Source organism: Acomys minous (genome assembly GCF_964271855.1).
Source record: "Acomys minous genome assembly, chromosome: 1".
In the NCBI taxonomy this organism is placed as follows: Eukaryota; Metazoa; Chordata; class Mammalia; order Rodentia; family Muridae; genus Acomys; species Acomys minous.
In genome coordinates, this window is record NC_140483.1 from 8,763,858 (window position 1) to 8,791,735 (window position 27,878).

The 27,878-nt window shown below is 45.3% G+C and overlaps 1 protein-coding gene across 2 annotated transcripts in view; it reads left to right on the top strand.

Moving 5' to 3' along the window:
- The window catches only part of TGFB2 (transforming growth factor beta 2), an 81,487-nt gene that overhangs the window by 45,488 nt on the left and 8,121 nt on the right, over positions 1 to 27,878 (top strand). For both annotated transcript variants that reach the window (XM_084773630.1, XM_084773631.1), the window contains one exon: positions 9,897 to 10,060. In XM_084773630.1, coding sequence (XP_084629756.1) covers positions 9,897 to 10,060 — 164 coding nt within the window. The remainder of the gene's footprint in view (positions 1 to 9,896; positions 10,061 to 27,878) is intronic.

Consider the following 27,878-nt stretch of genomic DNA (forward strand, 5'->3'; position numbering starts at 1 on the left):
GAAGGATCTTAATCCCTCAGGTTCTTCCTCTGTAAAGAAAAAGAAAAAGAAAATGTATGGTACTTATTAAGGGCTTCAGGATGACCTTTAAATTGCTCCAGTTAAATTTACTAAAGTGCTCAACACACGTTGGTGTCTTTCTATTGGGCTTGTTTGGAGCTATTGCTGCTCTCCTTGGTAGTTGTGTGGACAGTGGTGCTGTGGGGTCACGGCCTCTCTCGATGCCGTTGGTGGTTCCAAAAGATGATAGGTTTGGTTTATCTCCTGGACATGAGAGAACAAAGTGCACAGCTGCTCTGTCATTTATTTATTTGTCCATTTGTTTGTTTGTTTTTGTTTGTTATTTATATGTGTGTTGGTGTTTTGCCTGCATGTATGTATGTGCACTATGTGCCTGCAGTGCCCACGGAGGCCAGAAGAGGGTATCAGATATCCGGGAACTGGAGTTTCACTCAGTTCTGAGCCTCCATGTGGGTGCTGGGCATTGAACTCAGGTCCTATGCAAGAGCATCCATCACTCTTGGCTCTTGAGGTCTCTCTTCAGCTCCCCCAAAGCATAAAAAAGAGAAGAGGAAGAGAATGGAGCAGAAGAGAGAAGAGAAAAGGAAAGGCAGAGAGAGCGAAAGGAAGAAAGAAGGAAAGGGGAAGGAAGAAGAGAGAAAGGGAGATGTGAATGAAGAAATAGGGAAAGAAGGGAAAAAGAGAGATGAACATGTTAAAAAAAAATGAGATTGTATCCTGTAAAACTGATTCCAGACCTGATTTCAGGGCTGCAGTGAGCAGTAGTAGTCTATGTACATAGTCATAACACTCAGGAGGCTAAGACATCAGGATCACAAGTTCAAAGCCAGCCTGGTCTACTAGTTAGACCCTATCTTAAAAAACAAGCAAACCAAAAGCAGCTTACTTCCAGAAGGCCATGGGGTCACTGTCGCTGTTCAAATGTGGCCTCAGCCATGCTCTTTCCATAATCATCTTCTCTGAATTGCTTTTAAGTTAACCAGCAGCCTTTTGCAGACACAGTTGGCCTGCTTTTCAGTACCCACAGCTTTTACTGTGAAGCTCAGAAATTCCCAGCCAGCCTAGAGGTGGCTGAGAAACCTGGAACTATAACTGAAATGGGTGTCTCCAAAGAGGTGGGGCTTAAGGGGGTAATGGAAACTTTGGGATAGAAAGTAGAAACTCCATGTCTGTCACAGTTCAAGAAAACCAAACACCATGGGCCAGCACCACTGTTATTTTACTTTTTTTTTTTTTTCAGCATGTAAGAAGGGGCCCAAACACTCCTGCTGACAGGATGCAGGGGCTCAAATAGCAGTTTGATGAAGGCCAAGTCACACAAGCTGATGCTGGCACAATTAGGCTCCTCACTGCCAGCAGCATGTCAAGTCTGACACGGTCCCCCTCTCGGAGCCTCCACTGTAAATCGCAGATGCTATGGTGCCATGTTACATTTAATAGGTGGGATGGCCGGAGAGAAAATCAGAAACCACGGCCGATGTGCTGTTTATTTCTCAGTCATTTTGTGTTAAATTGCTGTGACTTGAATGTCAGCAGTGTTGGGATGTGGTAGTGAAACTGAATCTATATCCAGTGTGCCAAGACAAATTTCAGAAAACCCCAAAACACAATTGTCTTGGTTTCGTGCTGGCTCGCCTATGTTCACATAAATGGGAGCTGATTTATTGCCCTCCAACTGTTGGGTGGGTTGATTGTCTTGTTGAATTCTGGGGGCTGTCTAATAAACCCCCAAACTAGTTTCCTGCACACTGAGGATGTCAGGAGTGAGAGACCATTACACTCATTAAGCATGTCACAAGTTCTTACCAATCACTGCCAAGCATCAGGGTGGTGGAGTCTGTCATGCGAAAGGAAACAAGAAGCCTCTTCTGCTCATTGGAAGATTCTAGCACAGCAGTATGTCGATGCTGCTAGGGTTGGGGCACTATTGCGAGCAATACTGGAGTTTGAGATGGCCCCTCCTCTCGGGGATAGTCACAGCCACAACCCCAGCTCCTCCATGCAGAGAGAGTTCTGTTAAGGAGTGAAGATGTACATCCTGGCTTCAGACTTTCTCAAGCTGACCTTTAGTGAAGGGGGCCAAGCTTCTGTGTGCTACTTTTGCAATAGCCCTTCAAATGCCCCCATTGGTACTTCAGCCTGGGTGGCATTCATGCAGTCAGCTCTGGGAGGCTGTGTTCACAGGAGGCGGGGGAGGCGGGGTGTAGAATCCAAGATCTTTTCTTGAATGTCCCACCTCCCCTTGATGTTAGCTAAAAGTTATTTCAATTTCCTCACATTTCTTTATCTCTAAAGTGGTATAGTTTCTCTGCCGAGAGTACAATATGATCCCTCCCTTCTTTTTAAGGGAAGAAGATAGTGGGATGGGTATATTTTATTCCTGCATAGCTAGGTCATGAATTGAGGAGCTGGAAGAAAAGGCTGGCCTAAGTTGAGGTGATCAGACCAGCATAGTCCATGGCAGAAGTTCTCAAGGAAGACTGTGAAAAGAATTATCTCCCATTCTACCAGTGGGTCTAGGATGTCAATAAAACCCTCAGGCTGAGCGAACATTCTTTAACAGTGGGATTCAGAGGACCAAGATATTGTGGAGGCCATTAAGATTAGAATAGTGTGAAGGGATGTCAGATTTGGTCGACCAGATGTCTGCAAGGACATGAATTCTTCTGGCAGCACTAGAACTTATTGTCTTGGAAGACAACAGATATATGCTTTTATTTGTCTGATATGTGTAATGTCTGATCAAAAGCTTAGACGTTCCTTTGTGCTTCTGTTTTCATTTGTGACTTATTTCCTGTCCTTTATTTCAGTGGTTCTCAAAATCCAAGGTACTCAAGAGTCGCCCAAGAAATGTACCAACCGTCAAACACTGTCCTCACTCTTTCAGAGCTAGTGATAGAGGGAACAGAGACAGAACAACACTTTGATCCTAGTGTGTGGTATTCCCCTCTTAGGGTCCTCTGTTCAGATAGAAAGGATCCTTGCCTACACTGCAGAAAAGAATTTCAAGAGGTGTCAAATTTTAATGAAAAATTCAAGTTTATTAAGACAAGATAAGGAATAGTACACACCTCCAATTTAAGGACAAGAGTTTTTCAAGAGAGGGAGACTTAAGGAAAGGACTGAGTAAAAGCAAGATATGCATGCTGGCTTCTTAAAAGACTCACTTTCATGTCTCTACAATGATTGAGTATAGAATTTCATGTTTTAAGTCCCATCGCTCAAAGAGAGTAGTTTCCAACAAAATTTAAAGATTACGTGGTTTAAAAATTAACTAAAAGTATATGAGCTGATTTACAAATCTATCTTATCTCAAAGAACTTTCTTTGGCAGATGATACTGTAGACTAGCTTTATTAGGCATGTTGTTTAGGTTTAATGGGAGGAGAATGTTTGACAGTTAAACTAGAGGCCACAAACATCCTGACTTAACAGAGAGATTGTTTTGAACATCTTGGTTAGAGATGACTTTGCAGGCAGCTTCAATTTTATCAGTTGTACAGAAGTTCCTTGCTGCTCAGCCAAGAGGAAGCACAAACTTAAATCCAGGTGAGAGGTTGCTTTCCCTTCCTGTATAATCCTGATTTTCTTTGCCTCAGGAGTCTTATCTCCACTCTTGTCAGAAGGAACCTGTATTGCCTTGGGAGCCTCTTATGACTTTTAGGAGGGAGTCTAGCTTGGATTTGAGGTGCAAATAGGTTATGCCAACCTCAGGGAGAAGAACATACCAAACCTCCTAGACCAATAGCAACTCTTGCCAACTCACACACACCATCTACGTCTCACTTTGACCCACTGACCTCTCTTGCTTGTTTTGGAAATTCCCCAAGGACAAAGACCACTGTTGGGTTCTCCTTAGGTGACTGCTACAGCTGGACACCAAGAGTTCCTCCTGGCCTCTAATGATGTTGTATAGCAGCATTGGCTTGACCAGCTAGGAATCAGGCTGTGATTTCTACAGCTACTCAGTTGTACCAAGGGGAAAGGGATGGTTTCTCAGAGCTGGTACATAACATGCTCCCCTCCCTCAGTGACTGTCATTTCTCTCAGGTTCCAAGGCGAGCTTAATATTGTGAGCCCAGAATCTCACTTTGAGAACCAACATTTTTAGCAAATACAGCAAATGCCTGTAGATCCTTGACTTAAGAATCCCTCAGGTCACATGTGTTTTTCAAGTCAATCTTGTGGTGTGACCAACTGAACGGATAAATACACAGTAGGGCACGGAAGTCTTACCTGGGTCAAGGGCTGAGCTTTGGACACCCTAGGGTATTTATTGCAGATTCTGTTTCTTTGTTGTCAGAGCACATCCATAAGAACTTTCTTCAATTTTGCTTCTTTGTTTTGGTTTTTGGTTTTGTTTTGGGTTTAGTTTTTGGAAACAGGGTTCCTTTGTGTAGCTCTGGATGTTCTGAAACTTGCCCTGTGGATCAGGCTGGCTTAGAACTCAGAGATCTACCTGTCTCTGCCTCTCTAGTGCAGGGATTAAGTACATGTGCCACCACTGCCTGGCTTTGTTTCTTTGACCGTGTGTGTGTGTGTGTGTGTGTGTGTGTGTGTGTGTGTGTGTGTGTGTTTTCTATATATCCCTGGTCAGCTTAGAATAGTTGATATATAGGCTAGCTGGCTTCTCACCCGTGACAGTCTTCCCACCTCAGCCTCCAGAGCTGACATTATGAGTGTGTGCTGGTATACGTGGCTCTCCTTTCTTTTAGACCTCATTTGAGCATTATGGGGGAAGGTGGCACTGCTCCATATAGAGACATTTGGTGATAAGATGGCATTTTCTGTCACCCTTTGTAGTGGTCAGGACTTTCAGTAAAACAAGGGGGAGATGGTGGGAACTATGAAGCTTCTGCTTACTAGCTCCTCCCCATACAGGGGACAGGAGTCAGAGCACACAGAACCCTTTATACAGTGCCCTGGGACATGCAGCTGTTTTTGTTCGTTCTCTTTGCCTCTAATGAGTTCTGTCAGGCAGCAAGAGAGCTTCCCTCCCGGGCACATTCACAAAGGCCCAATGGCCACTTGGCAGCTTTGCAAGGGACCTGAGTAGAGATTTGTTCAAGATCCAGGGCTCCAACTTCCCTTCTGTTTTCTCATGTAATCCTGACAGCACCATTCAATATCTGCTTGCCTGGCTATGTAGAAGAAGAGACGGGATCCGAAGAGCTGAATCGTGTCCCTACTGCTTTCAGCCAAGGTCTGCTTGCTTTGGTATTAGAACTGCGATCCGCCCGCCCCCCCCCCTGCCGCCCCCCCTCCCCCCCACTGAGATCTCTCCCTTCCTGAGATCTCCTTGTTCTTTGTGGCTGTAGTAGGCCTAGGTATGCAGCAGACAGGGCTTTTCTTCAAAGGAAAACCACGGGGTCTTTTATACAAACAGTCAGAAAAGGGGGGAGGGGCTATAGAAAATTCTAGAACAGCTGGGATATAGCTCAGTTGTAGAGCAACTGTACAACATGCATGAGGCCCTGGATTAGATCCTCAGTACCGCCAGGAAGGAAGCACCAGAAAAGAAGGAAGGGAGGGACAGAGGGAGGGAGGGCATAGCATGCATAACTGTCTGCTGTGCTTCACAGTTTCTCTCTGTTTCTCTGTCTGTCTCACTGTCTCTGTTTCTCTCTGCTTCTCTGTTGCTCCCTGTTTCTCTTTCTACCTCTTTCTCTCCCTCTGTGTCTCTGTCTCTGTCTCTCTCTGGGCTCTGCCTGTGTGGGCCATTTGATACTGTGTTCTTTTGAGACTGTGTTGGGTGCTATTTCACTGAGAGACCCTCATAGGCACCCAAGGTCATGCCCTTTAGCTCTGAGTGTCCAGCCCACCTGTTTCTAGAGTCCCTCTGACCCCAGCTAACAGTGATACTAGCAAGCCAGCTTTTTCTTCCCCATAAATCTGTTGCTCTATCCCAAGATATTGTAAATGCCACAGTGGCCTGTGGTTGGTACCGAGAATGGGCTAGAGGCATGTTCCCAATGAGCGTTCCTCTGCACTGTGGCACTGCCAGCAAGGGATGTGGCAACTGCCACCACAAAATGACTTGGGTTGTGTTCTTGACCCCGACTCTTCTAGATGTAGAGGATAATAGTGGTCACCACGTCATCCAAGAAGAGTGAGTGAGGCTGGGGCCACCAGAGAGCAAAGGGTAGAGGCAGAGACTCCTGGGAGAATAAGTCAGCGCAAGATCTGAGGTTCCAAGCCTCGTACCCATTGTCTGTAGGACTTCATGCTCAAAACATTAATTTAAAAGTCATTAAGGATTTCAAGATGCCACCATAGAGTATTCAACTCAGGGTTAGGGCTAGGGCCTTTCCAAGGATGGGGACCCTGTGCATCTGCTCTGCTCACATGCTCAAGAAGTCATCTCTGGGCTATGAAGTAGTAAACTGTAAATAAAGACACCTGAGTCCCAAGTGCTTATATAGAGAATACACTGCATATAGTAAATGAGTTATTTGGACCAGACTCAAGTCAGTATGTAATATTTACGAAGTACTATGTAATTAAAATGCTACAGCTAGCATTCTCTGTACAGCCACTGTGCAAATTATTGAGCAGTTAAATCCCTGTCCTCCGGCTCTCCAACTCCCCATGTGTGATTTAGCAAAGATATGTACACACAGCAAGGTGAGGGGAGATGGCCACTCAGTCCATGACACATGACACATGGACGCTTTGTTGCCCACGGTTTCCTCCGAGTGCAAGGTGTTCCAAGTGGGCATACTCGGGGAAAGCTACAGAGTCGGCAGCTGGTATGAAAGCCAAGGGGTTGAAGAAAAAATCAGTTTGCCTGAGTTGAAAATGCGGGTCAGAAATGGAGAGGGAGAAGTGGGCCAGGCTGTGAGTTCGGGTAAGCTGCCTGGCACTGTTTGGGCAGGAGGACCTAGCCACCTGGGGACAGAATGGAAACTAGGATTGGAATTAGAGAGGATTACTGCCAGAACCCATGCGGGGGTGGGGGGGTGGGGGGGGTGGGGGTGGGGGGGGGTGGGGGGGTGAGTTTTTAGGAAGCTGAGGAAATAGCTCCTCAAGGCTAAGTGGGTGGATCTGGGCTGCATATGCCATTAACCCCTACCCTGCCGCTCTGGCACCCTGGGCTGGGGGAGTGAGCCTGACGCCTTCTGCTTCTGGCTTGTGAGAAACTGACCCACTTCGTTCAGAGCAATTTTCATCATGTTGCTCAAGTCCTTCGTCCAGGCCAGAGGGCTTGTGAGCCGTAAGCAAGTGACAGTACGGGAAGTGGGGATGCTGTCTCTTTAGGGTCACAGCTTTTACTGAGCTCCTCTAGGCCTGGTTGCTTCACTTGATTCCAAAACCTGACCAGAGAGAGAGAGACACTGGTTGGGCCTACTCTGCTATCCTGCCACCTTGTGCACTAACTGCTTTTATTTACAAAACAGGAACCTAAATGCAGATTGGTTTTATCAGTCAGTTACAATATAAGCTGTCTAAATGGTTCTGTGAGGCAGCAGAGAGGACTGTTTGCCTGGGGTGGAGGGAACACAGGAGAAGGACCACACTGAGCCGTCTAGCTGCTCCTGTAAATATCTGCGGATGCCCCTTCAGAGCTCAAAAGCCTGGGACAGGGTCATTTGGAGATTTGCTTAGAAGAAGGAGAAACAAAATTGACCTCATGGTCTGAGGCAGCCATAAAAAGGAAACGCGTGTGTGTGGGCAGAAAACCAGAAAGGGGAAAAAAAATTGTTCAAAGTTTAATAAACACAAAAGAGAATAAAAATAAATCTGGAAAGCACTTATTTACAAACTTGATAAAGGAGAAGATTGTGGCAGAGGGGCGCGAACGATGGCAGTCTCTGACAGAAGAATGAGTCCGGAGGGGCTCCTCGGAAAGAAAGAAAAGGGGGAAACGAAGTTGTTTACTCTGGCTAATGACAGGAAACACACATGACCAATCTTGCTCTTCCAGGATGCACTTTCAAAGGATGGTTGAGGCCTCTGCTGTCAAACCTAGAGGATAAGTGAAGATGAATGTGGCCATGACTCCCGCGGAAGGTTCTGGCCAAGAGGGTGTGGAAAGCCAGAGCGCCTGGCCTGGCCTGAGCTCTGCCCAGCAGGCTCTGCCAGGGCCAGCGACCTGTTTTCAGCTTTGCTGCTTAGCCTAGGCCCAGGAGTCCTGAGTGTGGGGATGGGGATGCTCCAAGGGGAGAACAAGTCAGTGTTGTCTCAGCAGCTAAGGGACTCCAAGCCCCTCCTCAGTCCTTCTGAAGGCTTCCCTGCCCCCCCCCCCCAACCGTCTGTTCCACAGAGGCCATCGCAGTGTCTCAGTGAATACTTTCTTTTCTCCCAAATCTGCTTTCTTTGGACTTGTGGTACTGTTTGTTTGTTTGTTTGTTTGTTTCTGAGAGTTCTGGCTTGCCAGCCTACAAAGCCTGAATTCATACGCAATTGACTGAGAGTTCCAGGAGCCTGCATGTGCAGTCTCAGGGACATGGGGAGGGATAAGGAAAAGCACCCATCATTTAAAAACTGCAGAGCTCCAAAAGATGAGAAAATGTGCTTTGTTTCTAGCTGCCTCCACACTGGAATAAGTTGTCAAGGCACAGATTTCCCAGGAAATCATGAAGGGCATTTATATCTATTTTAAGATCAACAAGATGGCTTATTGAATAAGTTAGTGTTGCCAATAGGCAGGTACCTGACCCCATTAGTGATCAACTACACAAACAAATTTCTCTGGTGAAATCCTTGTATTCAGAACTCCGTCCTGAAGAGGGGTGGGGGTGGGGGGATGAGACAGGGGAGAAATTCCTTGCCCCAGTTGTCTCTCTACTTTCCAGATTTTAAAAAATTTACAGGGGAAAACAAAATCAATAATCACAATGCAGAAACAATCAAAATACAAAAAGAGAAGCATAACCGTGAATGTTGTAATGCGGTCATGTGACTGTGCAAAGGGCAAAAAGAAATAGAGCTTCTAGATTAGATGGAACATTCTAGAATAGGGAAGGTAAATTTACAGGAAAAAGTTGGAAGATTGCAAGAAACCTACTAAAAGCCAGTGGTCTATTGACCCAGTGTTGGTGTGTAATGAATGTCAGAGAGGCACAGTAACCTGTTTAGGTCTTAGAGTAATGTCACTTTCATAGTCAAAGGCAATGACAGTCGCTGAAAAATAAGAGAAGATTCTAAGCAACACACGATCTTGAAAATGTTGTGTAACATGACAAATGCTGTCTATGACAAGGCTCCAAAATAAAGGCATTGGTGCTTTATTCTTCCTGTTTCATAGTTAGAATCACCTCCCACCTACACCACCCCCACCCCCAATTCAAGGCTGGACCAGATGTGGGTAGTTGGTGGGTCTATTTCTCTTTTATTCAGATTTTCTTATCGTAACTTGGTCATATGTGTGAAAACCCAGACGTTTCAAGTAAAAAATGACCCAGCCCATGAGCCCGGATAAGAGTGGAGTGTCTGGATGCCAAACTTTCAAGGAAAAAACACATGGGGAGAAGCCTTGCCACTTAGGAGCGATTTTCTTGGCATATCTGATTAAAGTGTATGCAAGCCCGGCAGCCCTCTCCAGCCATCAACTGTCACAAACTTTTTCCAGTTTGTAGCCATCTAGGGTTTTCCACTGGTCTGTCAGCCTTCAAAAGACTGGGTTGACTGCTTGCGTTCGGACGTGGTTGGAAATGGTTTGTTAATCATTCTTAATCTGCTTCTCCTGGAACCAAACTCACAACATGCTCATTTTAGTTTGTTCCTGGTTAGTTCTTAATGGTATTAAATTGGCCATTGGAAACCAAATTCCATAGAGACTTCCCTTTTAGTTCCTTGGGACTGTCTTACAGTGTGGTTTCTCTTGAGTTCATGACGGATTTAATCGTTTTCAACCGTTGCCCTGACTCTTTGCAGATGCCATCCCGCCCACTTTCTACAGACCCTATTTCAGAATCGTGCGCTTTGATGTCTCAGCAATGGAGAAGAATGCTTCGAACCTGGTGAAGGCTGAGTTCAGGGTGTTTCGCCTGCAGAACCCCAAAGCCAGAGTGGCCGAACAACGGATTGAACTGTACCAGGTAGCCTTTGTGTGGGTCGTTTTAGTGGGTGAAACTCTGTCCTGGAAGGATTTTCTTCTGTATGTTTGGGTGATGAGTCGTGCTTTGTTGTTACCTAAACAGCTGGTCCCTCATCACTCAGCAAGGAAGAGACACAGAGTGCAGTGCCAACACTGACACCCTCCCTTGGCAGTGGAGTACCTGGAGTGGAGGCCTGCAGTACCACCTTGGGACACTTTGGTCCATCAGTCAGGCCTCTCATCTGGAAAGCCGGGCCACACAGGCCAGACCACCCCAGGCAGGGCAACTGGATGGGCCTCCTCCTTTCTCCCTTACCCCATCTCTTCTTTTCCTCATTCCCTTCCTCTCTACCTCTGCCATGCCTCCTCATCTCCTGCTTACCGTCTCGTCTCTAACTTCACCGTTTCCCTTCCCTCTCCTACAGCTGATCTCTCAATGCACTGCTCTCTAGCCGACATGTGCAATCACTATTCTCCATTACAACACCCACCCTGACATCTCCTCTCTCATTTGCCGGTAGAGCTTCTGGGTGGCTGTTGGAAACACAGATGAAGAAGGGGGTCCCTGAGATTTCACACACAGACTCTGAAGCAAATGACTCAGGGCAGCATGTAGGGCTGAGGCTTGACTCATCTAGGAGCTATGAGCAATGCAAACTCCCATTTCCTACCCACTCCATTTGAGGAGGTCCTCAGGTAATCTGCATGCACCGTGAAGCCATTCTTTAAAGCCCTGCATCTGGTGAGGAAGGCAGATGTGCAAGCAAACAGCTTACACATCATGATGTGTGAACAGCGTGTGCAGGTGTAGAGGGGCAGAGCCTGGGAAATCACTCTCAGAAGAGTCAGTGCTCAAGTGAGGCTTCCAAAACCAGCTTTAAAGTATATTAAAACAAGGTGAGGGGTCATTCTGAACAGAAACACAAGTGTGAGATTTTGTTTGTATTTATTTATTTTTGCCATGTTGGGAATCAGGCTCAGTGCCTTGTGTATGTTGGGCAAGCACGCTGCTACTGAGCTAAACTATATCAGCTCCCAACAACAGACTTTTTGTGGGCTTATATTGCATGGACCCAGGAAAAGGTGGCTTCCAGGCAGAGTCTAATAGAGAAAGACTGAAGGGGATTAAGAATAGATCCCTGGTTCAGGCAGTATGACTCACAGGTGGGCTTACTTGAAGAAAAAAACAAAACAGAACAAATTACATCTGTGTGCAGCAACCTCATTGCTGTGGGTTTAATTATTTGGAGAATTGAATAATCAAGATTAAGCTTTTCCTCATCATTATTAAAATGGAAGATTACTGTATCCGTATATGCTGTATGTGAGTTTATGAGAATATATGCATAGCTCTTAAGTGGGGCTCAGGAACTGCTTGGGGAGTGTGCACATAGAGCTTTATCTTATTTGCTAGAATGGACCCTTTGTTAGAATGGGCGTTTGAGTCTTCATGTGTGTTCTGGAAGCATCCGGTGGGCAGCTCATGCCCCATAGACAGGGCTGAGCCTGCCAAGCCTCTGATAGTGCCCGTCTATGCTCCCTACTGTGCTATGGCCACTTCAGCAGAGGTATGCCATGTGACTCCTCTGGACTGGGACACTGCCCTCCCTGGTATTGCTTCTACCTTCTTTCTCTGTCCTATAGAGAAAGATGCTAAGTCAAATCTCAAAGAGATTAAGTCATTGGTCAGAGTCATGAGGGTAGGAAGTGGCGGGCCTGAGACAGGAATCTGTCTCTGATTTACAAGGCTCCTGGCCTTTTCTATCCTGCTCATAGTGAACACTGAAGATTCCTTTTTCCTTTGTGTCCTCGTTGGATTTTTGTGTTGTTTTGATTTTGACAAGCTAGAGTTAATCTGAGAAGAGGTGACCACAAATAAGAAGACGACTCCATAAGATTGGTCTATGGGAAGCCTGGTGTCACTTTCTTAATTAGTGATGGGGAAGGGGCAGCTTGCTTGGGGTGCTTCCACCCCTGGCCATGTAGTCTGAGCAAGACTGAGCAAGTCACAAAAAGGCAGCAAGCAGTGTTCCCCTATGGCCTGTGCTTCGGTTCCTGTCTCCAGGTTCTTGTCTTGAGTTCCTGACTAGGTTTCCCTCAGTGGAGTGTGACCTGGAAGTGTAAGATGAGGTAACCCTTTCCTGCTCCAAGTTTCCTTTGATCATGGTCTTATCACAGTGCAAGAAATCAAGCTCATAAACCGTGGTAAGAGTCGGAAGAGAAGAAAAACAAGGAAAATTTGCCTTGAGGGTAGAATGAGAATTGAAAGGTCAACAAATACTAGCATCTATGAAAAGAAGCAAGGCCCTCAAAGGTATCAGATAAATTTCAATGTGACTCAAAGAAACAAATACATTTATGCTCCTAGCATCTCCTTTGCCCCTTGATTTTTTTAAAAAATGAAATAACTCTACTCTTGTGCTCTGCACAGAGTCCTGGACCGTTCTCTTTGATGCTGTTTTGGGATGTAGCTTCAGTGGAGTGAGGCTGGGTTCTCTGTGGTCTAGTTGCCTTTGCAGTGTAACCTGCTGAGCTGGCTTCAGACAATGGGCTTGCAGAGACTTCTTTTTGATCCAGGGGCCATGTCACCTCTAGGAAGGGGCATGTCCCATGAGGCTGGCCATGTGGAAGACTTTGTAAGCTCTTCATGGGTTTGTCTCTTCTCTGAGACTTCCACAGCACTGGCTGCTCGTGATGTGAACTACAGATGCGGAGAGACCAGAACCTCCTGAGTAGAAAAGAACAGCTCAGGAAAGGTATCCAATCTGTCAGAAGGAATATGAGTAAGGCCTGTAGTCAATGTTGTGTCTCTACACATGGGACTCAACTGTGTAACACTCTTGTCTTCCAAAACTGCCAGGGCACAGAAAACAAATAAAGACCCAGAACCTCAACAGCAAGATGAATCTCCCCAGCTAGGTCATCAAAAGGTGGTTATTCATATGGGTTATGGACTTATTAGTTAGGAACATAAGTGAGAAGCATGGAATTAGATGAGGAAGAATGCGGAAGATGCCCAGCAGCTATGGTGATCCTTTGGACTTGACATTTTCATCAGCATAACAGGACGGTACTGGCCAGGAAACCCTGCAGAGGACCATGCACGTAACACCCACCCTGTATAACGTCCACCTGTGTTTTATCCCCTTGACTCCCGAGCTGTCCTCTGACGTCGGCCTCTAACCCCTTTACTGGAAGCCCCATTTGTCCATGTTCATCAGCTTTCGGCTGTAGTTGTCACTGGGGTGGACGAGGTGGGGCTGTTTTTGTGGCTTTGGTCATATAATTTTTAGCCCAGCACTTGATGCTTATGCTGATGGCCTTGAATTGCAGGAGTGAGACTAAGGCGCAAGGATAGAACTGAACACATGTAATAGATTTATGAGTTTTATATCCAAACTCATTGAAATATTATTTTGAAAACAAAAAACAAAAAAACACAATGGTTTTGTTCTTAAATGGTTCTTGAACTTTCTGGACACCCTTTGATTACTGTATCTTCTCATTATGCTCCCTAGAAGATGATGGGGTGACTGGTCAGTGGAGATTAATGTATGGAAGACACACTGGGATTCCTCAGGGCACTGGTGTAGAGAGGGTGGCGCGCGTGAGTGTGTGTGTGTGTGTGTGTGTGTGTGTGTGTGTGTGTGTATGACACACACATGATAAGCCCACTAGTGCATACTTATATGTAAGTCTGCATGTGGATGTAGGTATTCCCTAAGGATGTAATCCCTTGAAGAGCTTGGTAAGGAGACTGCTCGTGTGTGTGTGTGTGTGTGTGTGTGTGTGTGTGTGTGTGTTTATGTGTGCATGCGTGCATGCACGTGGTTCCCTTCCTGGAGACCCTGCTTCTCCCTGGGAAGAAAAAGGCCAATTGCTTCCGGACTCATGTGGTTTCCCCAAGGTCTCCCGATGGTTGCAGTGTGATCACTTAGCACTTGGACTAGGAGCTTCCTGTCCTCAGCTGGGAAGCAGCTCATTTTCAATTAGCTCATTAGCTGAAGACTAGTGAGTAAAAGTTTACAGCAATCCGTCCCCAGGGTCATGGGGTGATGTTCTGGGTTCCTATAAAATACAGCTAAAAAACTGTTGTAAGAGGGAGAACAAGTCACCGCCCAACTGAGCAGCCATGTACGTAGTTCATCTGTGCAAGATCCTGAAATGTCATCTCTGAGGCCTTGGGCTGAAAGTTAGGGTGGCTGCTGGGTGGCCTAGACCTGTACTTGGAACGATCTGGGTTCTTAAGAGGTGAAAGGAGGGCCTCCCAGCTACTGTAGGGAGAGCTGTACGAATGGAGTTAATAAGAATTGCCACAGCTTTCTTCCTGACCCATCCCTCCTGTGTGTGCATGCTTGTGTGCATGTGTGTGTGTGTGTGTGTGTGTGTGTGTGTGTGAGAGAGAGAGAGAGAGAGAGAGAGAGAGAGAGAGAGAGAGAGAGACAGAGAGAGACAGAGAGAGACAGAGAGAGACAGAGACAGAGACAGAGACAGAGAGAGACAGAGAGAGAGAGAGAGACAGAGACAGAGACAGAGAGAGACAGAGAGAGAGACAGAGAAGAGAGAGCGCGCTCTCAGCTTTCATTTCTCATACTGCCCAAGGGGATATAAAATAAAAAGAGGTCAGCCAGAAAACCTGACTGTCTGTTAAATTAGACTTGCAAAATATGCTACTGAAAAAAAATGTTATACTGTGCTCCTGTTGTATGGAATTTTACAGCATACAATCCCCTTAAGACTGATCTCATTCCTGGCGCCACACAGGAGACACACACAGCATAGTAACCATTTCAGCCCCCTCCAAAACAAACAAACAAACAAAGCAGCCACGATGTATAAAAAAACAGTCTTTACATGAGGCCATTAATATCTCAGGGTTTTTTTTTTTTTCAATTAAGTGATCAAATGGCGTGCCTGCCTCATGAGGAAGTTGAATTGTTGTCATTTCCATTAAGTCATGATGCTACTGAGTCGGCTAGCCTTGTGAGCAGACAGGACCCAAAAAGTCACACGGTCAGCAATCCTTCTTGTCTGTATCAAAGAAAAGAAAGCCTCTGGGCATGCAATAGTGACTAATGGTGCTGTTATTCTGCATATATTTTAATAATATACCCTAGAAACAATAGAGCAATACTGATAATGTTAACGCATACAGTAGTCACTGTACATTGCACGATGTAAGCGCTCTCTCTCCCCTAGTGTCTGTCTGTCTGTCTCTCTCTCTCTCTCTCTCTCTCTCTCTCTCTCTCTCTCTCTCGCTCTCTCTCTCTCTGTCTGTCTCTCGTTGTGTGTGTGTGTGTGAAAAGAACCATTCACTCTTTATAAAAGCCCTAGAAGGTAGGTACTACCATCCCCTGTGTGTCATAAACAAGGGCACTGGAGCCCAGTCAACTCCAGCACTTTGTTGGCCACTGGGCTAGAGGAGGTCCATGCCCAGCTTCCCAGCCACCCAGCCTGTCTGGTCCCAGGGACCCTATTTTCGGGTTCTTCACCATATCCACAGAAAGCACAAGTCTGTGGGGTTGGGACCCTGTATGTTGAAAGCATAGCTTTGCCCCTTGGGGATCCCAAGAAGTCCTGCTGCTAGAACTATTTGCACGTGGGTGTGTTATGAATACAAGCACTTTACTTGTCCGAGAAGTGTCAGGTGCAGAACTCAGGCATGGGAACTTCATGCACAGGCTGTCTCCCCAGCACTTACCACTGTAATTTCCCAAGCATTTCTTTTGAACTTTTGTAGACCAATATCTTTCATTTATAGTCGGCTCCCAAATGCTATAAACAAAAGCTTGGGCTCTGTAGTCCAAGCTTGGGTCTGATTTCTGGTTGCTTCCCCACGGCTTTGCCTCCGGCCTTCCATAAAGAACATTTCCCACACCCTCTGCTCAGGAGCCATTTGAGTGGAGAAGAAAAGGAGTTTCATCACCAGCTAGCTCAGGGTTTGCTTTTGCTTTCTACCTTCTTCATATCAGCTCCTCGGCCCAGTGAATGCCTCTCTCTCCGAGCCTCTGCATTTTGAGCACCCCCTCACTACTCTGTCTCAGTCCATTGTCAAAGGGAATCTGCTATTTCAAATTTAAAATTTTAATGTTTTAACTTGTGTGTATGAGTGGGTGCCTGCATGACATATGTGACACCACATGTGCCTAGTGCACACAGAGGCCAGATGGGAGCATCAGATTCCTCGGAAAACATGTGAACCTCCCAGTGTGGATGTTGGGAACTGAACCTGGGTCCCTTGGAAGAGATTCTAACCACTGAGCTATCTTTCCAGCCCCCTTCTGAACTGACTTTCAATAAAGCCCTTTTTATTCTGCTGCAAATGTTTGGTATCTCTGCTATTCTATGACCTCTTAGAGGCCAAAGTCTCTTCCAAGGGAAAAACACATTTACTTTTTGACTCAGGCATTTTGATGAAGTTCAGAATAGTTTTTGATAGAACTTCTGTCCTAGAAGCAGGCTTAGAATACAGCTTTTGAGAGCACTCTCTCAAGGAAAGATCTGCATGTTTGAAAGGTGGGATTGATTTTTTTTTAACTTTTGAAAACTGCCAGGGAATTATTGGGGAGTCTAGACAATGAGCCAGGAGGTTGGATGGTGCTGGTTTCAGTTGGATGTGAAGTCAGGCCCCTGAAGCCTCCTCTGGTCGCGCTAGTCTGAAAAGTCTGCGTTTCTGCGTTAGACTTCTGGGAGGTTCCCATATGCTGGTCCTGGTCTCTGTCACCTACTCTACTCATTCCCTGCTAAGGCTTGTGTCTACTCCCCTCTCTACCCACAATGCACTTCTAGAGCCATGCATGTGCCTGGTTCCCTTCAGTCGTTTAGGTCTCTGTCCATCTGTATCTTGCTGGTAACTCTGTGCCGTACCCTGTCTGTCACCTCAGGGTCCCTTTCCAGCAGAGCCACCTCTGCTCTCAGCTGTGTTTTTCTCCTCCACGCTCTTCATCATCAGATGCACTTGGTCTTGTGCTCACTCCATCTTCGTGTTTGGTCCTTGCCCCATACTCTAGTCTGCATAATAGGTACTTAGTGGATGGTTTTGAACGAAGTTAAGAGAAGTGTCACAGCGAGAAGAATTGTTAAAATAAATGGGTAACATCATAAAGGCTTCTTCAAGAGCCCTCACTCACTTCTTTAGCTCTGGACGATGTCCTGCATTGGTTTTAAAGGTCTCTCGCCAAGTTGTTTATGGAGAAAGGAATGTGCTTACTTACCCATTTTCTGTTCAGCTGGCAAAGTAGAGAAACCATGAAGATTAAAAAATATAAAACGCTATAACAAGTTAATGGAGCTTGGGTTTAGGAATGGTTTGTTCCTTACTGGGACATGCATTTGAGGCATGACCTCCAGTGGGAAGGTGCTGACAAGCTGGAGCATTGAAGCAGTGAGGCATAGGGGATATTTGGGCAGGCGGGCCTTGGAAGAAGATGCTGGCAGTGTTAATTTCCACGCCGTGGTGAGGCTTAGGTATCCTGAGACTGAGTTGCTCCTCCCCCCAAAGTGGCTTGTTATTTGTCAGCTCCAAAGGGTACCTCAGTTTCCCCTTAAAGGGCATGCCCACTGACTTGGTCCAAAATTGAGTCTGGGCTCAATTCAAACTGGACTATAGATGTGTTTCTGGTGGTTAGATAAAAGCAGGCAGTCCTCAGGAGTGTGAGAGAGGGTTCCCATCTGACAAAGGATGTCATTTCCCCCTGCCTCTGCCGAAGGCACCCTTGACTCTCCATTGGCAGAGACCTGTGGCATCATTAGCATATCAAAGCCATGCTGGCCCAGGTGCCCTCAGTCCCTACTCATACTTTTTTGTTTCCAAAGCACCTATACTAGCCTCCTGGCGCGCTTCTCACCTCCCCTTCTCACCTCACTGACTCCTGCTCCACTATGAAAGCCCCAAGGTGTTGCAACCCTCCCCTACTTTGTTTATAAGAACAAGGTCCTCTTCCACTCCCCACCCCCACCCTACTATCCTACCTTTCTCTACTATTCTCTTTCTTGTTATTCTCTGCTCCTCAGTCATAGTTTCCTTACTGTGCCCCTTTGCATCCATTGTGAAGCCAGGTTATCCTATGCTGGCCCTGCTTGTTTATGTGTGCCGCCTTGGCACACACTCTCAACATGCTGTAATATAGTCCACATGCCCTCACCAGAACTGAGACGAATTTGACTCCCCACACTTTCCCTTTCATCCCCGCAAACATATTGGCTAGTAAAACCTCAAGTACGCAACCTCAGTTATGTCATTGCAACAGGAAGCAAGCTAAGAAGATAACCCATAAGTTCTCTATACTGTTTAAAGCACAAAAAAAAAAAAAAAAAAAAAAAGACTACTGCTGACTTATGTTTAGTACTGTCTAGCCCCACCCTCTAATAAAAACACTCAGCTCAAGGTAAAAATGTACATAAATTTATAACAGTGACCACATGTATTGTACATACCTGGAAGTGGAAAGAAGGTACTAGAAACGCGTTCTCCAAACCCATGTGTGTTAGGGTCAGCTCAGAGAATTGGGAGAAGGAATCAAGAAAATCAGAAGGCGGCCCTAGGGAGTTCATGGGGCCTGTTTTGGACTTGTCCACATTTGTAGCAAGGGACAATTTCATACTGTCACAGGGTGTAGTACTAGGCTGTGGGGGCACAACCTCAAGGCATGAGAGAGTTCAGCCAACAAAAGGAGATCATGGCCTCAAATCAACGAATGCTATGCTGCGTGCTCTCTCTGCTGCACTGATGTGATTCAGTTTGTCTGGTAGAATCCATTCTAAGCTGTGAAACATCTGCGATGGCCTCACATATTTCTCTGAGGTGCAACATGTAGATTTCAAGTGACAAAGGTCTCTTTCATCCCTTAGACCTGGAGAAGTGAATTCCCTTGTTTCTGCCCATGTGCAGTCACAGTTGGCACAAAGGCCCATCTGTAGAGAATGTAGGAAAGGAAGGGAACAATGGAGAATTGTAAGGTAATTCCATCACAGAGCAGTGTGAAGTGGTGTGTGTGTGTGTGTGTGTGTGTGTGTGTGTGTGTATGTGTGTGTGTGTGTGTCTGTGTCTGTGTGAGTGGTCTGAATACATATCCGGTGACATTCACATAAAGATAATTAAAGGTTCTGTGTGTTCTCCCTGATCACATGTGCACACGGTTATGCATGCCATAGGTGTCTATCAAGTGCTGTTACTCACTGTAAACAGAAAGCACTCAATATAGCAACACAAATCAGGTTATCTGAGCTCCAAGGAGAGTCTGTTTTCACTTGTTTCATTCCTCCAGATACGCTGCAGGCTGACTCTACAGGCTCTTGAGAAGTCTTTGCCAGGTGCACACTACTTAGGATTTCTTGGAAGGCTACAATTACAAAGGAGCCATGACAATTACGGGACATGGGGTTAGCAGAGTAGTAAGTACTAGGTCTGCTAAGCTATCTCAGAAGGGTCATCATGGCAGCCTTGGTTCGTTAGGCACCCCTCAGGTGGCCAATTGTGACAAGGAGGAGAGTTACATTTCTGCCTCTGGGGGTGGGGGGTGGGGAGGGCCATTTTGACTAGCTCTGGTTCTCTAGAAAGTTCCACATTCCATCTTTTGACAATTCTCCTTTCTGCTTCCCCTCTGTTCTCCTAGTAACATGTAATAAAGCAGAAAGGGTCCCATCCAATATCCTATCTCAGATCCTAATTCTGTTCTTCGTGATATATGTAGCCTCTGTGGATGCTACGTGGGTATAGAGAAAGCCCTACGTGGTTATCTTTTCTTTATTTTATATTTATGGTTTTTTGTTTTTTTTTTTTTGTTTTTTTGTTTTTTTTGCCTGCATGTATATCTATTTCTGTGTGTGAAGGTGTTAGAAGCCTTGGAACTGGAGTTACAGACAGGTGTGAGCTGCCATGTGGGTACTGGGAATTGAAGCCGTATTCTCTGAAAGGGCAGTCAGTGCTCTTGACCACTGAGTCATCTGTTCAGCAGCACCTGCCCCCCTCACACACACACACACACACACACACACACACACCCCGCAGTCGTTTTCATTTGTCACTATCAAAGACTGATTGTTCAGGACTTTCTTATCACTTGACTGGATGTTCCTAGGTTTGTTAGTGATGAGAAATGAGAATTGACCAGGACAAGGTTATATAAGGTGCCATGCGGAAGTCTGCAGGGTAAGAAGGAAGCCGGAGAAAGAACATTCTTTGCTCTGAAGGATTTTACTGCTAGGTCACACATTTCAAAGTTTCCGACATAGCATGGTGTGTGACACTCACTCACTGTTGCAGTTGCCTTTGCTCCCCTTTCCCCACAGATACATCGAAGTACTCATTCCTGAAATATGATCTGGTTTGCAAGTAAGTTCACTGCAGAGATAATTCGTTAAGATAGGACCATATTGGGGGAGGACAGGCCCATAATAGCCATTCGTAATGTCCACAGCAAGATGGCCACATGAAGTCAGAGACACACCAGAAGAGTGACATGTCCTGACATTGTAACTAACATGTAAGTTGGTTAAAGTGAGAGCATGGGTGTGCCTGTCTTCAAATATCTGCACCTTTCTCAGCACTGATGGTTTTCAGTAGAGGCTCCAGGAACCCCAAGGGCCACCGAGTGGGTGGAATAGATGGACTTTCCATCCAGCTGAGCAAGACTTCACATCTAACAGGCCTTGCAGCTCTTTCAGTTGTTGAAATTCCTTTTTTTTTTTTTTTTTTTTTTTTTTTTCTGTAGACAACCAGCCAGGAAGGAAGCAACTGCATCCAGCAGCAGGGCCTGGATGGATGCAGTGGTGTTTAGCTTTGACACCAACACAATGAAGATGTTGAGTAGGCAGTAATATGTAATGTCAAAAGAAAGGGGTGTGTGTGTGTGTGTGTGTGTGTGTGTGTGTGTGTGTGTGGCAAGCAACATTCAAAGAGACTCTAACCAGCTAAAAAACCTGGATAGAAAGATCAAGTGCAAAGTTGAAAGGGAGACGTCTGTAATTTGATCAAAATATAAATCACACAAGTGTAGACTACAGCAGTGCTGTCCAGAGTGCTCCTTGGCCCAGAGCTTAGGATCACACAGGAATATGGGACAAATATAGAGGCTCATTAATCCTGAGATGTTTCTTTTTTAAAAATTTCTTCTATCTCATTCCAGAAAGGATTTGGGGTAGAAAATCAGACTTAACAACAACCTATATGTAACAACTAACTAACCAACCAACCAACTAACTAACTAACTAACTATATGGTTATACAGAGTGAGAGAAACAGTGAGACAGAGTGACACACAGAAAGACAAAGAGAGAGACAGAAAGAGACAGAGACAGAAATTATTGACTCAATGGATGATGGATATGGCTACTGCCCAAATAAGTCATTTACATTAAAAGTGTTCCCCAAAGGAAGTAAATGTCCCCAGACCATGCTTGCCACACCCTGTATCCTTTCCATTGTCTACACCACATATGGACTTTATTGGCATGGAAAAGACAGCTTAGCACAGCCCTAAATTACAGCCACGGGGGGGTGGGGGGGTGGGGGGGGCCGAGGCCAAGGTGGGAGGACTGTAAGTTCAAAGTCAGCATGGCGTCAAGAAAGAATTCAATGCCAGCATAGGCAACTTATACAGATCCTGTGTTAAAGTTAAAAGGTGTGTGTGTGTGTGTGTGTGTGTGTGTGGCCCAAGGACCAGGGAATACAGGCTTTTGGTTAAACACGCAGTAATGGGGTGGAAGAGGGGCATTACCAGGACCAAAATGCCCCTTGAATTTGACCTGAAGGATGCTGGAGAAGAGAGAGAATTTCAAATTTTGCTAGAATGACCAAAAATACAATACTAGAAAACCCTCTTCCTCGAGCATACAGCTAGCTCTCCCTACCACACTTTACCAACACACATGAGCACTTCATGTTTTCCCCTCTTTAGATATAGAAGGTGGAGATTCGGAGCCATGATGTCCACCCCACAGGGTTTTTGTTGGACTAAAAACAAACATGGAAATGTTTGAAGAGCTCCATTGACTGCACAGACACAAGGCAGCGGAAAATGCTCAGATAAGGTAGAATCTAGAGAATCTGAAATGTCTAGAGGTGACAGGACGACCTTTCTTGTAAAGTGGAGAGGAGGGGCCTTTGCACACAAAGAGCAAGGAGAGTGAGCTGTGTTGCGCGGGAGCAGCTGGCCTCTAAAGTGTCTCCCCAGTACTGAGCTTTATGATTCCGAAGTACATCGCTTGGAGCCAAGCACATCCGAGAGGCTCATGGTCACAGGAGCAGAGTGTACCCTCAAGTCGTCATTCATTAATAACATTAGGAACCCTAATCATATTTAAACACACCTAGACACTAATGACAGTTGGGAACATTATGACCATGCTTACAGCAAGATGGGCTGACTGGCTCAGGGTTTTCCCTATAGCCCTGTTGTGAAATCTCCATCAGGAAGTCAGTTGAATTGACCCCTTACTTTTCCTGCAGGTTCATTAATGCTGGGGTATGGACAGTGATGCCCAATTCCCAAAGCTTTCCTGCCATGCTGCAGTATCTCATGGGGAGATGTCACCCTTGGCACTGAGCCAGATTGAAAGTTGATTTAAAGTATATTCTTTTACAGTGAAGATTTTTCTCTGCCTGTAATTTTCAACTAGATTTTTGCTTTTTTTTTAACACCCCCCCCAAACTATTCAGTAACAGGGTGACTTTCACCTCTAGCCACTCCCTGGCTGGCTGCTTTGCAGGGGTGGAGGGATGAATGAATCCTTTTGTGTAGGGGTTTTGTAACTCAGTGAGGAACTTAAGACCTTGCCAAAGGTGAGATGTGAGAGTTTTGCACATGTTGTATATAACTCGTCCGTATCAGTAATGTAATGACAGGAGCACTGTGGGTGGCAGTGAAGCCAGAGACAGATAAATCTCATTTTAAAGCCATTAGGACCCCCTCCTTCCCTGACTTCTAATTAGTGAGGAACTATTGTTGGTCAGTTTTTTTTTAAAGGCAAAAAAGCAGAGCCTGTATTGCAGCTCGGTGGGTAAAGGTGCTTGCTGCCAAACCTGAAGACCCAAGTTCCATCCTTGAGACAATAGTGGAAGGAGAGAGTCTGACTCTGGCAAGTTGTCCTCCGACCTCTACGTGTTCAGTGTGCCATTTGTGGCACATACACACATTTGCACACAAAAAACACACATGCACATGTGCACGTGTGCGCACACACACACACACACACACACACACACAGGCACACACACACACATGCACACAGACACACAGGACTATAAAAATAGGAGAAACTTTAAATTACCTTAACTTAAAATGAATATTTGTGGGTGCATGTATATATGTTCATACACATTAGCATGCTGTGGCTGTTTTTATAAGAATTGAAGGATATTTCCTTACATAGCTAATTGCCAATCTGTGTTCTATTTTTTCCAATGATCTTATCAGAATTTGTCATCTTTAATCTTAATGTTTACTTTCTTTGAAATAGAGAAGTTTCAGGAAAATCACTGAAAACTGAAGAGCAGGGTCCATCTACATTCTTAGGACAGTCTTTGTTTTGTTATTTCTTTTATACCCGTCTCTCACTCCCTTAAAATTAGAAAAAATTATTGTGATAAAACATATACAAAGAATGAAGTTCACCTCTCAGCTGTCTCTATTTGCCACTGTGGGTGTCCTGTGCTATGTTGTTAACATCATTGCCGGGATTTTAAATGCTGCACCCCACCTCCACCTTTTAAGCTGCAGTTGGTGTGAGGTTGTGAGTGTGTTAATTGTGTGAGAGTATGCACTGCTTAAATTGACAGTAGAGGATAATGCTAGCGGAGTGAGCACGCCCACCATGGAGGTCCTGAGGACCAACCTTGGGACAGCAGTCGAGGCAGAAAGTGCCTTAATCCACTGAGCAGCTATCTCACCAGGCCAGGATTTGTTGTTGGTGTTCACCATCCAAAACAGAAACTCTGCATCCATTTCTCCACAATGACTCATTACCCTGTCCCCAGAACCCCTGCAACAACAAGTTACGTTCTTTCTGTATAAACTCTCCTGGTCTGACTTCTCATGCAAGTGAGATGCTTTGGATCTTGGGTTGGCTTCCTTTGCTGAGCTTGCTGCCCTGAAGGTCCACCCATTTGCAGCAGGTGTCAGAAGTCCCTTCTCCCTGGCTGATCAACAGACTGCCCTGTGTGTATACTACAGGCACTTCCCTGCTGGACTACCTCCCCAACACCTTTTAGGATGTAAGGCAGAGGCTCAGGTTGATTCCCTACTCACCTTCTCTTAGACTTAATTTAATATGCTATGATGAGGATGCACAGGGAATGGAGGACTGGCACCTGCAGCTTTTGAAGGTAGCTTTGAAGATGCCATGGTGAGGTGTGGTTAGAAGCGTAGCTAGGCAGCGCTGAGGGGGCAAGCAGGAACCCTGTGGAGGAACGCTTCCAAGAAGCACCATTGGTCCTTGTCAGCCACTCAGATGATTAAAGGTTTGGGAGTCTGCCCCTCTAAATACGGTCTAAAGGAACTCAGTTTATTTAGCTTAGAGAGAGAAAACATGCATGGTGAGGGGGACTTAATAACAGCCTCCTCGGGAGCTTGAGGAATATTCTCGGAGTGATGAGAAACAGCTGCTTCCTGTTTCTGCTGAGGGCGGGAGAGGAGTGGAGTTAAAACGGCAAGTGGGTTTAAGAAGTCCTTGTCCAGAGAGTCCAAGACACTGGACCAGAAAGCAAAAACATCATTTCTCTGTCTCAGAATTATGTGGCCTACTGTCTTTTTTGAGGTTATTTACATGTGGCCTTTCATGACTTTTAAACTTGTACAAAAACAAGCCATCAGGCTCTTCCCTGGTATTAAAAAAAAAAAAAAAAGATGGAGGTGCCCATTGATGGAGCCCCTCCACCACCCCTACCTGCCCAGTGCTCTGTGATTGAGGAAACCCCAACCCTTGACTCCGAAGAAGCCAGAGTCCCTTTGTTCTCCTTTATTCCCACTCTCGAAATCAGGATAATGTAGATTTACTCCTATGTGAGGTAAAAAAAAATTCCCACCAGTGGGCTTGGTGAGGTGGCTCAGAGGACAAAGATGTCTGCTGCCAAGCCTGGTGACCACAGTTCAATCCATGAGACACACAGAGTGGAAGAAGGTGAGAGCTGACCTCTCTAAGCTGTGCTCTGACCACCACACACGCCATGACATTAGGGCTTCCAAACACACTCACACATAGACAGAAATGTAATGAGGATAAACAATTTGCCAGTATGTATTTGTTTCACCCATTTGATCAACATGGTCATGATATTCTTGTCTTCAGTGAGACTAGACATTATGCATGTGCGTGTCTCTGTGTGTGAGTGTTTGTAGATAGAATCAAGTACATGTGCCATGTATATCACAGATGTTTGATATATGTTTAATTTACATGAGATTTATAGTTATATAAATGGTTTTATCATAGTATCAAATAATTATATAATAAGTAATTTATATATAATTAATTCAGCAATGAAATTTTGTTTTGGGGTAGCTTTTCTTTGGGGTAGTATCCCTAAGTATTAATTATATGAAGATGAATAAGCTATACACTGTTAATCAATAGCACATAAAATATGCAAATTACCACATAACAATACACCACCACAGAAGACCTACTAGGAGAAAAAGCCAAAGCAGAGGAGTGAGTTCTGGGCATGCCCTGAACTGTTGGCCAATGAGGGAAGTGGGTGAAACGTTATTTCCACTATTGTTTTTATCATTCTTATCCCATATTGGGCACACTGTGCCCTTTATTCTCAGTTGGATACATTGTGTTTTAATTGCCTAAGACATGCTCTTATCCCTGGAGGACCCAGCGGATGCTGCGCTGTCTGTAATGTTTATGTCAGCCTCAGCTAGGTATGCATTCAGCCTGCATCAAGATTTATTATAATCTTCCTCAAAGATTTTTGCTTTGATTACTGAATTCTTTCTACTCTATGAAAAGAGGTCGTGACCCCATAGTCCCATTCTGACTGTCATAAGGAAGTAGGAAAATGGCTTTGGGGTGGGGAGGACTCTGAATCCTTTCTGATTTTCCATTTGCTTAATCTACTTTACAGGAAACTTTGGAGGATTAAATTAAGCCAAATAGTGTGTGTTAAGCCCAGAGTCCACTGTACTCCGCCCTCAAGTCGTAGTCACTGGTTTTCTTTAACTGGTACAAAGACCTTCTTGCCTATTACAGGATGATGGTTGCCCTACATTCTTCCATTTAGTGGGGTTTGTCTGTGGGGGGGGCCTATGGAGTACGTTTGTCTAAACTTCATGAGGCACCTGAGCACATAAATGTATAAATCTGTATGAACCTGTTTTGTTTTTCCCTTTCCTTCCCCTCCCCTCCCCTTCCCTCCCTTTCCTTTCCTTTTATCCATTTTTCTTTCTTCCCTTCTTCTTCGTCCTCCTTCCTCTCCACTTTATTACTTTATTTTTTTCCCTTTGGTACCATCCTTTCTCTTTCCCCTTCCCTTCTATCCCTTTCCTTTCTTCCTCCTTCCCTCTCTGTCCTTCCCTCCTCTCACCTCTTTCCTCCCTCCCTCCCTTTCCCTCTTCCCTTTTTTCCTCCTTCCTTCTCTCTTTGTTCTTCTCTGCCCTCTTTCTTTTTCTTACTTCTCCCTCCCTCCCTCCCTCCCTCCCTTCCTCCCATTTCCTTCTCCCCTTCATTCCTCCCTCCCTTTTTTTCTTCTCTGTTCCCAGGGCTCTAAGTCACAGCCTTGTGTATACTGGGCAAGCCCTCTCCCATTAAGCTACACCCCAGCTCTTGCTCCTTTCTCCTCTCTACTTTATCAATCCTGGGGCAATCTATATTAACCCTAAATATTCCAGGAAGCATTTGTATCCCTGAAACAATCTGTAAACATGCTAGGGAGGAGTACATTAACAACTAGTTGGAAGGTAACATGTTACGGTTTTTCAGTATACTAGGGAGCGGATATATTTACCAGGCATCTAGAAAGTCATCAGTGGCTGTTGATCTAGTGGAGAGCTATGCTTTGAAATGATGTCAAGTTGGTGACTTGACCCCATGACCTGGAGAAGGTTATGAATTTATGAGAGGAACCAAATCCCTAAGTATGAAACACCTTCAAACACAGACTATCAGAAAGACTTGTATAAAACACTATGGCTTGAGCTCCTAAGTATTGGTGAAAGACAATCCTCCAGGATGGACATAGGAGTCACTGGAGCTCTGGGAGATGTAGGGTCACCATCTAGTTACCAAAGCATGACTGTTTTTAAACAGACATGTAGAAGCCACCTCCAGTGTACACTTCCCACTGAAACCCAAGAGCATCCTGCCATAGCTCCTTCCATAGCTTCCTGAAGTCTTGGTGTTTGGGCTGATCCATTTTTAGACTTTCATTGGCTCACTGTGCCAGACTGCTCCTGCCCAAAGTCCTTCTAGGATGGCAGGATGCGGGATTTCATTGTAAATCACAAGCCATCACACTGAGAGCTTGGCTAGGGGGTTACTTCCAAAACAGGGCACATATTTTAACACCAGCAGATTTAGGAAACAAGGTAAGACTTTTCTCTCTATATTAGAAGATTTATAATCCAGGCACTTGGAGAGGAGGGTGTGGGTCTCCTGCAGTGCACCGTCATCTCCCACACCCCAAAACTGAAGAAGTAAGGAGACAGAACCACAAAGCCGCAAACTTCACAGCATAAAATTTATGGTGGATTCTTACAGAGCGTCTGTCAGCAAAGTAAATAATGACTGTCCCTTTTCTCTCGACATCAGACGTTGTGGTTGCGGTCATCTTTATCGGAACACACAGCAGATTTAGCAGTGACCCTTTTCAGAGCAAA